Below are 11728 nucleotides of genomic sequence, written 5' to 3'. Positions count from 1 at the left end.
ACCAAAGTGACTTAAGTGAGGAATAATAATAGCCTAGCACAGAGGTTCATCATGAAAAGTCATTAACATTTAAAGTGCTACAATACAATTCTATGAGCTGACCAGAACAAATTTTCATCCTTTATTTCGAATTAATGATTTAGTGTCTTGGGCATTTGAAAGATGAGACTTGCCTAAATGTTTGCATGGTTTCATTGGTAAGAGGAGTGTTTCTCTTTTCAATAGAGTCATATCACATGTTAGGTGGGATTCCCATTACATTAAACCTATCTGACTTCCCTTGCACACTGTCCAACCAGCAGGGAACAATTATATATATAAACCATTGTTCTCAACCAGGGGGCCGTGGCACCACATATTATTTAAATTAACAATCTTAATTAAAATGCTAAAAACACTAAAAATACAGATGTACAACGTTAAACTAACATCAAAATATATAATGATTATATCAGCATTATTATTATTATTTAATATTTTTTACATAATTAACCTGAAGTAAAACTCAGTTTGGATAGGATGGCCTTGGCTTGGAATCAAAAACGTTGAGAACCACTGTCAAAGAAAAAACATCCAGCAGATGACATATTAATATTAGAGAAATTGCAATAGCTAGCAAAGACCAAAAATGAGACAAAATAAATAATTTGTATGAAGTTTAATTTCAAAAATAGATTTTAAATACTTTACCTGAATACATTATATTACCTTAATGATATTACAAAGCACATTTTTAAATTAGTTTAACAGATTGTCTTAAGACTGATGACAATCTAATGAGGAAGGAGACTGGAATACGGGAATAGCGAACAAACATACACAAGGCACAGACAATGTTTGGTCTCTCACAATTCCTGTAAGAAGCAAGACCAGAGGTCAGTTTGTAATCAGATATTTTTACAGTTAAAGATGATGTACGTAATATTTTTTCTTTATTCCATCTAGAGATTAGTAAGGATGATTCTCTTGAAAAGTGTAAACACTTTGACATTGCTCCATTTGTTTGAGCATCTTGATGAGCCCAACACAGCAACATCGACTCAACCAATGGACCCTTTTCACAGACGGTGATGACACATTAAAATGTATTGTACATTTATATGACTAAACTTTGTGTTATATTACCTTTGCATTAAGGGAACTTGAAATGCACCTTTTCAAAGACTTGATTTTGTTTTTGGGGTCTACCAGAATAGGTTTTCATGCATGAATGTTCAAAAAACATCTTATTTTTCACATATTTTACATTGTTGCAGCACCTCTCTTCCTAGTCTGTCAGTAACGCTCGGGAATGCGTTGGCTAGCAATGCTTTTGGAAATGCACCCCTGAATCCTTCTGAAAATTACAATGTGCTCTGATTGGTCGGCGGGACCAATCCCCTTACCATAATGGCAAATTTGAACACACTACTAATGCAACTCAACCAGGCCTCGACCTCTTTTTTTGCACATATCTTGGGTGGGAATTATTTAAATGAGGGATATTGAAACATGTTCGTTCCCAGAAGAAAACTCAAGACTACAATCGAGGTGTTTAAAGGAGTTTTAGAAACAGTGCTGATTGTTGAATGAGAATAACTCCCTTTGAAACTTTACAGACCTTTTTCATACTCAAAGAGCAACATCACACACTAAAGAAAGTTGAAAATGTACAAAACATAATAGGACCTCTTTAAATTACAAAAACCTAGGTAACGTTGCTGTGTGTGTTTTTCTAATACAAGAAAATACTGCTGAAATCAATCGCTCAAATTTTTTTCCTTTTTTGGAATGTTGTGGAAACACTATTGTGGGGTTTTCTTTTGGTATTTCAGCAAATGGGAATGCAAAAATTATATTTGCTGTCATCTCCTGTTCACCAGAATAGAAGTTTACCCAACTACGACTTCCTGAAAACCCTGAACCCTGCAAATGTGAAAAGGGTCCATGGCTTGAGTTACACACTTCATCTTTATTAAGTAACTAAAAAGTCTGCTTCTGTATGCATTTCGTCTAACTCAGCACTATCCCCTTAAGTCACTAACCCTGAGCATTCAGTCAACTCTTTTCACCCATGTCTGCATTTCTTTTCAATCCATTATCTTTCATTTTCTTCTAAGGCCCAAGGGTGGAAAAGTTCTGAGTCTAGCAGTAGTGTTCCCACACTGAGTAAGACCTGAGAGTACCAATGTAAGCCGTTCTTAAGCATCCGATCCGGGCCGGTCCAGCTGTATAACAGGCGTAAAGGCGCAAATGCCCAGTGCGCTAGCCGCTGTTTGTTTACCGCGGCGTAACACGAGGTGACCACACCATTCACCACCAAAGTCCCATGGGCAGTGAGTGGGGCGAAAACCCCCTGGTCCTCCCGCACCTCCACTCGAGTGATCCGCGAAACACGCTTCCTGAGTTCCCCTTCATCGACGATCAGCAAACACTGCCCTGGCTGGGCATCACTGGCAAATATCGCCCGGAGGGCACCTGGCATTGGCTGGCCCCCTCTGGAGCAGTTTCCAACCCAGACAAACAGTAAATGAGCTGCTGTTAAGGAGACGTTGGCGCCATCCTCAGTGCTGATCACATAAAAGTGCTTCAGGGCAATGGGGCTACGATCCAGGAAGGTGAGGACTTCGCTGAAGACGAGGTCGCCGGTACCATCACTTCCCATTGAGGCCAGAACAAGGTCTCCTGCTCGCAGGAGTCGGATTGGTCTATGTGTGCCGTCCTCCATTGTCACCAGAGCCTCTCCAGGGAAACACCCCCCCGTGTTTATCGCTACTGAGTGATCTGAAGAGAAGATTGAGGAAGGAATGGAAGAGAGGAATGAAAAGAGAAAGAAAGGAAAAGAAAATGATTCATTAAGGAAATGGATTTAATGCCCTGTTTCTAATCTTCACTTCTGACTCACTGATATACCTCTGGCCTTTCGACCCTTCATTCATTGGTTGGTTGGTCCTACGGTGTTTGCCTCAGTGATTGGTTGAGTTGGTAAGTAGGATCAGTGTGGCATCCTAAAGTGATTGGCCAGGGTGGCGAATCACTAGGCCTTTAACTTCCTCTTCATTGGGATGTTGGTGTATGAGTGCCTCCTAGTGGACTGATTCTGACTTGACTGGCACTGCCAGCAATCTTAATTCTTTAGACTCAATGTTATTGTACAAATTTCAAGATATACATAACAATATATATATACACATAAGCTAGGTATAAAAACCCTGTATTTCATCTGATCATGTCAGCTGACTTGCATAACGATCTGGGCAGGAAGGACAGGAAAAGAGGAACAAAAGGAAAGAAAATGGTGGGAAAATGAAAAAAAGAGAAACAGATGATGAATATTAAAGATTTTATTATGAAACTCAATGTATGTAAATAGACAAAATAGTAAATCACACCTGTATAAAAGGTGGGCCAAAAAAACAACAAATAGCCAGGCTTATACGCAACCTGCAGACTATCCGAAAGGAAAATCTGCAGAATGGATTTAAACATGGTCAAATGCTTTAAACGTTGGTGCTTATTCATATCTTAGTTGCTGGCTGAAATCTTCAATAAACGAGCATGCAGAAGTTGAAGTTTCTGATTGACGAGTGTTCTGCCAAATCTGTGGTGTTTTCAGAGAATTCTGTGTGCAGATTACATTTATATTTATGCGTTGAGCAGATGATTCTGTGTGAGCCTGCAAATGGCTAACACATTTCACAATATCATGTTGCCATAAAGGCTGAAAGGGTGAATGAGATTGACTTAAGTTTTACTTTTTTTGTTATATTGTTACTTTACATCAAAATTATATAATTGGAGATATATATTAGAAGATATCAGAATATTTAATTGTCAATCTGCTTCCCCCACAGCCCCCCTCCCCCTGTTTGATTAATAGAAATTACTAGAAAAGATTAAATAGCATGTATGATAAAAGCTAAATGGGCGATGCTAAAGCTTGCATGGAAATAAGAATCAAGGTGAAGCACAGCTGGAAAGTAAGAAAGGTAAAAGTAAATGTTAGAAATGGTGAACAGAGGAGTGAGTGCATTCATCAGACGGCCCAGTGCTGCAAGATTGTGCTGTTTTAATCTAGTCATCATCTGAGGCAAAGAAATTATCCCAAGATGAATCAAGCACGGCTCTCTTCATTAGAAAGCCCATAACCCACAATGTGTGCTGAAACATGAGTCTAATGCGATTCCTTCTGAATGCTCTCACAGTCCATCTCTTGCCCTCATCTTCTCACATTACACGGATGTGAGAAGTTTTGTTAGTTTTGGTTAGATTAAAAAAGTGATCCTTCGAAAATCATTCTAATATGCTGATTGGCTGCTCAGGCAAATAGGTCTTATTATCATCACTGTTGAAAACAGTTGTGCTGCTTAATATCATGTTATAAAATATGATCATTTTTTTCAGGATTAAATAGAAATATTTTGTAACATTAGAAATGCCTTTACTGTCACTTTTGATCAATTTAATGCATCCTTGCTCGATCCAACTAAATCCCCATAGTCATAACTGGACTTTTTTCTGATTGAGTATCCTGTTTCGCTCAGAAATAAAATGCAAATGGTGTTTCACGGTCACTAATGAACAAGTCACATGCTAATATCCTACCATGATTGCTTTCCTTCTTTTTCCCACCTTTCATTTGTAAGGACTAGTCTAGTTTTTCACTTACTCTATTCCCCCGTGCACAACCCCAAAACAAACACACAGCTCATCTCTCACCTGATTTGACACTGCAGTGAATGTGGCCTTTGGATTCGTAATAGACCCAGTCGAAGCCGGCCTCCACTGCCAGACGAGCCAGCATGGCGTACTTTTTCCGGTCGCGGTCCGAGGTAGTGATGTCAACAGCCCTGCCCTCATAATGCAGAGACTCTTCAGAGTGATGTCCGTCTTCATCCCAGCCCTCCGTCACACGCAGACGCACGCCAGGCCACAGGTTCATCACAGAGATGGCCAGGGAGTTCAGTTTATCCTTACAGCGCTGCAAAAGACGCACAAAAAAAAAACATTTGAGAAACAATTACTATGAAAAGGGATCAAATAATTACCAGATAACAGGGTCATTATTGTTAACTATGACTAAAACCATGACTTTTTAAAAAAAATACAATAAAATATATATTTTTTAAAACGCCGATGCAAAATTTATTATTTTCATTTACTTCAATTTGAAGTATACAACTAAAAATGTTATTAAAAAATATAAACTATTTAGATGTTTAAAAAGCACAAGAACTAATAAACATAAAAAATTACTAAAAATGTATCTAAAATTAAAAAATACATTCAAAATATTAATAAATCTATTATAGTATATCGAATAACTCTGCCAGGCAGCTAAAGCAGCAAGTGCCTGATTATTCTAGTTTAATTATTCTTTATGATATGTTGTCCTTCCAGGCTAATCATTTACATGCATTTAATGTGAGCTATACTGAAATAAGTCATGTAAAACATTACAGTAACCATGATTACGGTGACACTTTTTTACATTCTCTGTGACAACAGCAACTCAAAATCAGTCACAAAGTCTCACAAGGAAATATATAAAAATGTACTTCTGGTGGTTTATGTAGCGTAAATGACCAGTGCGACAGTATTTAAACCCAACTGAATGCTGAACTCTGATACATAAGTTACCAATTAAACAAACAGAAGGAGTGCCTTTGCGTGCCTGAGTAAAAAAGAACACAAGGCCATTGTCTTGAATTTGTGAGTTTCCTGCAAGAAATATGGATTTTAGTACGCTCATGTCAAGAAGACTGTGGCAAGCAGTTGCAAGGTGAGAAACGCGATGAGCAATTGGCAAATATAATCCTGACAGCCATTTGTAGAACTGACGCATTTGTGGTTAGCACAAACACACTCAGCTCGTGGGCTGATAAATCCCTGTCTCAACCAGAGGCCACGAGACATGCAAGGTCACTGGATAACCACCAACTAAGTGGTCACAAATTGCTTACTGAGTGATGGCAGAGATTCTTTGATGTCGTCGTTCTAAGTCCTCACTACATAGTTGTGCCATCAAACCATCTATTTCTGTTCTCTGAATTGGAGACCCACCTTTCCACTCAAAAGCTACCCTGAAGCTCTGTGGACTATCTGTTTTAGTCTAAGCTCAGTGATTTGATGTCTCTGTGCTTATTAGGATTTATCTCTCAGAGCTGTGCTTGGTCTCAGGGGATACTGGACCATCAGAGTCCAGGCTGGGAGAGGAATGGAGATTGGAAAAAAATTGTGCCCGTGGGTTTGGTTATTCTGTTGAGTCTCTGAGGGTCATTGAAACCAAAACATGTACACGAGCAAATGCTTAGACTACAGTCAAAGCATCAACAATGATAATGCACTCTCTCACACTCGTACTTGTATGCAAACCTGTATACATGTGAAAACCCTTAAGGCTTTTTTTTTCATGAAACCTAAAAGGAGATGTTTTGAAGAATGTTCACACTGCTCTTTCTCAAATGATAAGCACATATGGTAAACCCACCAGGAGCTATCGACTTAAAATAAAAACCATCAAGAAATGTATCATAAATATCAAGTATTCACTAGAAGTCTGTAGTGTAAAGTGCTGCAGGAATGAGTCCTAAATCCCAGAGATAAGTTCCATTATCTTGCAGTCAATGGGTTTTTTGAATGAATTTTTGGCTAAACGCCTGAAATAAGGTCTTTGGTGAACACAGGCTCAAGATATTTTCACGTTTTATTCTACAAAATAAAATACATCAGTAATACCTCACTTGTGAAGGGTGTTTTTTTGTGCGTGTGTCTTGAAAAAACGATTCGACTCACTAGTCCACTTTTACAGCTTCTACTTACGCTCTTGTAAACTATTGTAAATCAAACTTTCCAACTTGTAGATTTTAAATAAAGATTGAAAGAGTTATTAGACAACCATGAAGTCATACAACCGTGGTGTACTTTGTTTATAGCTTTACTTCAGCTTTTTACTTCTGAAGATTGCGTTTAGGCTTTAAAGGTTGTGTTCATTTGTAAAGATTTTCTTGAAGAAAACATGAAAGAATAATAAACTTTTATAGGTTGCAGAGCTTATTTCCTGCAACAATCTACATGCCAATGGAAAAATCCTATTGTTTTTTGTTGAAGGAACCAGGGTGATAGTCTTGTAACGTCTGAGTGAATGTTTTACATTATATGGAATAGAGCAGCGTGAACATTCTTCTAAACATCTCCTTTGACATGTCATGCAGGTTTGGAATAACAGAATAACTGGGAGAATTTTTCCTTAAAGAACAAAACCCTCATCCTAGCTTTAGATGCATTTTTGTTTGTCCACACAAAAGAAGATATTTTGAAGAATGTTGGTAACCAGACAGTCAACGGTAGCCATTGACTTCCATATTTCTTTCCTACGATGGAAGTCAATGACTACCGTCAAAAGTCTGGTTACAAACATTCTTTAAAATATCTTCTTTTCTGTTCAACAGAAGAAACTCATAAAGGTTTTGAACAACATGAGGGTGAGTAAGCCTAAGTGATTTTAATTTTTTGGGTGAACTGTCCCTTTCAGTTTTTCCCAATCCAAAAGTTGAAACAATGAGCTCTTGGACCTTGAAGAGTTACAGTGGATCTTAAAAAGACCAAGATTGATCAACTCTATAAGACTGTAGAACCGGTTTACGGTGACCTGCAGAAGGAAACACTAGTTTATGGTTAACTAGAAATATGTACATTTGGCATCATTTCAGAAGTGCCAATCTGAATGGAAAAATGTGAGTTTTTAGCTTTAAGAATACAAATATAGATATTTATGAAGACATTTTTTCCAAGCATGTCTCCGGATTGGATGATAAGAATAGCGTCTCGGCGAGCTGTAATAGATGCCTATTCACATAGCGGTGTGGATTTCAGCTTTTTTCGTTGTGGTTACAAAAGTGAACTGGACTTCATAAATCAGCCCGTGAACTCTGTTAGTTTTGCTTTCAAAGTGTAGATCGACGGGTTTTCAGGAGGAGAGCCTTCACACTAACCGCGGGCTACACAAACATTCACCCCGCGCACACCGACGGCACGGGGCCCTGAACACTCGCGCCTGTATGAGAGCGCCGGGGCCACTCGCCGCCGAATCAAAAATAAGGTGGAGAAAAATATGTGTGTAATTAAGGCTTAAATGCATGAGTAGCCGGCTATTTTTACACATGTACGCTACGAAAACAAACAAAAAAATAACAGAATAAAAAGGAAAAACAGACCAGAGGTTGTCTCCAGCCGTCGCCGCAGTTTGGCCCTCATAAATCGCGTGAAGGTCAGGTAAACGAACGTGGCGCTCGCCGGAGAGGTGACAGGTAAAGACGGGGTGAGATCTATGAGCCCCTCCTCAGTTCCCACATGACTCTCCAGGACATTAACATGTGGGCATTCAGAGGAAAAGAGCTGATATAAATACTTCTAGGTGAGGGGGAGATTGGAGTCAAATAAATTCCACTCGGGACCACATCAACGTCGTAAAAAATATCTGACGCTTCAAAAAGGGGGGTGTATGTCGTTAATCACGAGCGGTCGTGTTTAAGCATACGGGTAAACATTAAAACAGTCACAGGTCATGCTCAATCTACAAGGCCAGTTTTAATGTTTTCTTTTCCAATCGTGCTTAAAACAGCTACGGCACTGTTTTAATTAAACGTTTCAGGTTTCCCTTCCCTTACATTTTATTGACAGTCACCCCTTTCTAGCGTTCGTTCATTCATTCACATAAATTGAGCGAGATCCCCGTGGGAGAAAGTTCAAATATGTGGTTATAAAATAACCTGACGACTACTGTGTCTTTCTTTAATTTGACGAAACCTGCCCCCATATTCTCTGTTGTGAGGACTGAAAGACCTAAAACCTTGAATGAACCCAAGGAAAAAACTGTGGTCTCTATCCCCACATACATTCCACAACCATTTTTCACCTATGAGACAGTAGTAAAAGAAAAGTGACTTGAGCAAAGGTTCCTCAAAAAGGCCATTGGTTAGTGACACTAGTAATGTAGTCCAGTCTGCAAATATCTGGGCTGGTAACTTAAGGGTTGAAGGTACGAACCCCACAGTCATAAACTCAACATACTACTGACAATAAACCACATGCTGTTCCAGAGGGTCTGTCCCTGTAATAAGTGAAGTCACTTTGGATGAAAGTCTTTCTTGAACACATCCTCAGAATTATCTCAAGAATTTTTCTCAACTTTTCAAAACAAAATCCAGACCTTTATTGAAGTCCACAACAATTTTGACAGTTTGACGATAGGACAGTAGTACCCTTATTTACTGCACACAGAAGAAAGGACACTGTGTGTTAAACTAAATAATGGCATTAGAAATAATGTATTAATAATAAAGATCTGGGCTGGAAACTTATAGGTTCAAACCTCACTGATAATAAAGACCCTTCATCACTTGGTGACCCAGGCGTTATAAGTGAAGTTACTTTGGATGAAAGTTTAAACTAATAATTTGTAGACCTATTTGCAGATTATCTCAAGGACGCCTACCTTTTCTGATGCCCACTGCAATTTGTAACCTATATTGCAGTACCCTGAACTAATGCTATGGATCTTTACTGTATATTAAATAGTAGCAGTACAGTAAACAACTGCACGAAGACAGAGGGTGGTGTAGGAAGGCTGTAGGATAAAACCTGATTGTACCATGAACTACCACCATTGTCTCATTGATAAAAATGCTTAAAGGGATAGCTCACCCCAAAATCAACATTGGTCCTTATTTATTCACAGGTGCTGCTCAAAAACTGTAATTTTTTCTTCTGCGGAACACAAAAATGTTTTTAAAAATGTTTGTAACCAAACAGTTTTGGTTACTTTTGACTTCTATTGTAAAGACAAAAAATAAAATATATCTCTTTTATCTTCCACAGAATATAGTCTTACAAGTTTGGAACGACATGAGGGAGAGTAAAGATTTGTTTTAACGATCTCTTTAACCACAAGTGTACTTCAAATGGATAGTTCACCCAAAATTGAAAATTGTGTCAATTACTCCTCCTCATTTCGTTCCAAACCCGAAAGACTTTCGTTCATCTTCGGAACGCAAATGAATATCTTTTTGATGAAATCGGAGAGCTTTCTGTACTCTCCATTGACAGCTACGCAACTACCACTTTGACGCTTAAAAAAGTTCATAAAGAAGTTAATTTAAACATTGATCAGGGAACATAATCAGAAGCACAACCAAACATGCTTGATGTATGAGAACAAACCTCATTAGCTCAAATGTGCTGTAACACTAGAATGAACCTCATTGGTTCTTGCACATCAAGCGAACATACTTGAGCTTCTGCTTACCACAACTGATGTGTGAATTGATGAATGTTTATGTGTGGATAAAAGCCTAAATTAAATATGTTCATCAGATAAAGCAATTACATTACTTCAGAGAATTTGGACTAAACTACTCAATTCATATGGATTAGTTTTATGATCGCTTTATAAACATTTTGAAGTGTCAGTATACAGAAAGCTCTCGGATTTTATCAAAATGATCTCAACTTTTGTTTCAATGATGAAAGAAAGTCTTTGGAACAACATGGGTAATAATGACTAATGAATAATGAATATTCCCTTCAGTCCTTTTGGATAAAAATCTCAACTGAGTGATAAATGAACAATTAGCCGAGCGAACTGCTCTCATGGACCATTTCATGGACCCCGTGCTTCTGCCTCACCTGCGTCATCATGCGGTCCGCACCTGTGTTCTCCTCATCCTTGAAAATTATGTCTGGGTTGTAGTTGGGCGTCAGCTCTTTAAAGCGCTCGGAGCTGCGAGTTATCTTCCCCTCATATTTCCCACTGGCTCCCAGCGTTTTTTCGGCAACGTTTGGACTGAACTGCTTTAAGGCGAGAGGCGGGAGTTTCCTTGTAGTTCTTCTCTTGCCGTAACCCCTGCCCGGTCCACAGCTGTCGTACGCAGGCGAGAAAGCCAAGATGAAGCCGCTGATGAGCGCCGCTGCTGTGGAGAGTCTCATGCCAACCGGTGCCAGCGGGCACTCCAAAAGATGGAGTGTCGAAGATGGTGAAGATGATGGTAAAGCGACCCTCCTCCCCCAAATCTCAACTTCAGTCCCCGCGCAAGATCACCGGAGGGGGAGGAGGACTAGTCTATTAGGACACCTGGCGCTCACCATCATTTTACGCACGGAAAGACACCCCGGCAGACGTTGGGTTCCCCAGGCAGTTGGTTGACGGAGAGGATGGTGCCAGCTCGTCAGTCCTCCTCTCAGGTCTGTAAAACTCGCTTTCTCTTGGTCCAAGCGGAGACAGGGGGAATAAATAGAGAAGTTCCGTTTATCTTGGCACGCGCGTTGAGAGTCGCCTGCAGGCGGGCCCTGGTTGCGCTGAGTCGCGGTCAGAGTGCGCGTCCCCGCAGCGGTTTCTGGCTCCCAGCTCGGCTGTTTGACTACTGCGCAGTGGCGCGCGGCTCTCAGAGATGGAAATGGAAGTGACCCGAGCTCAGATGCTACTGAAGCAGCCGCACCCTGCCAGTCCTGCCCTCTGTCTGTCTCTGCCCTCCTCTTTATCAGCCCTGCTGCTGCTGTTGCTGCTCTCCCCCTGCACCGCAACCGGCGGCTGCCAAGACGCGAGACAAACAGCAGGCGCATTACAAGTCTGGACTCTCGGACCCTGATGTGTCCTGTCTTTTGAACCCGAGCAGCAATGCTGTACTGCCTGTCAACGGTACGTCAGCACACGTGGAGTACTTAAACACACATACACTCACACAACTTTTCT

General features: G+C 40.0%; 1 protein-coding gene across 1 annotated transcript; it reads right to left on the bottom strand.

Moving 5' to 3' along the window:
* Window positions 1-643: 643 nt before the first annotated feature.
* On the bottom strand, window positions 644-11241 carry ihhb (Indian hedgehog signaling molecule b). Its single transcript, XM_077199687.1, has 3 exons — window positions 10666-11241; window positions 4699-4960; window positions 644-2763 (listed from the first exon to the last, which is right to left on the bottom strand). The coding sequence occupies exons 1-3, from the start codon at window positions 10963-10965 to the stop codon at window positions 2078-2080; spliced, it is 1248 nt and encodes a 415-aa protein (XP_077055802.1). The 5' UTR covers window positions 10966-11241; the 3' UTR covers window positions 644-2077.
* Window positions 11242-11728: the final 487 nt, after the last annotated feature.

This window comes from Siphateles boraxobius, unplaced genomic scaffold (assembly GCF_051911475.1).
Source record: "Siphateles boraxobius isolate OS27281-9 unplaced genomic scaffold, OSU_SipBor_1 41, whole genome shotgun sequence".
Taxonomy (NCBI): Eukaryota; Metazoa; Chordata; class Actinopteri; order Cypriniformes; family Leuciscidae; genus Siphateles; species Siphateles boraxobius.
Note: the sequence above shows the minus strand (reverse complement) of the source record. Positions and strands in the feature narration are given on the sequence as shown.

Bases quoted from the DNA above. Each gene is read 5' to 3' on its own strand.
- ihhb (XM_077199687.1), bottom strand. From the start codon at position 10,965: ATGAGACTCTCCACAGCAGCGGCGCTCATCAGCGGCTTCATCTTGGCT. The intron at 4,961-10,665 runs GTGAGGCAGAAG...CGTCTTTTGCAG, and splicing joins CGGACCGCATGATGACGCAG to CGCTGTAAGGATAAACTGAA. The intron at 2,764-4,698 runs GTGAGAGATGAG...TCTTCTCTTCAG, and splicing joins TCACTGCAGTGTCAAATCAG to ATCACTCAGTAGCGATAAAC.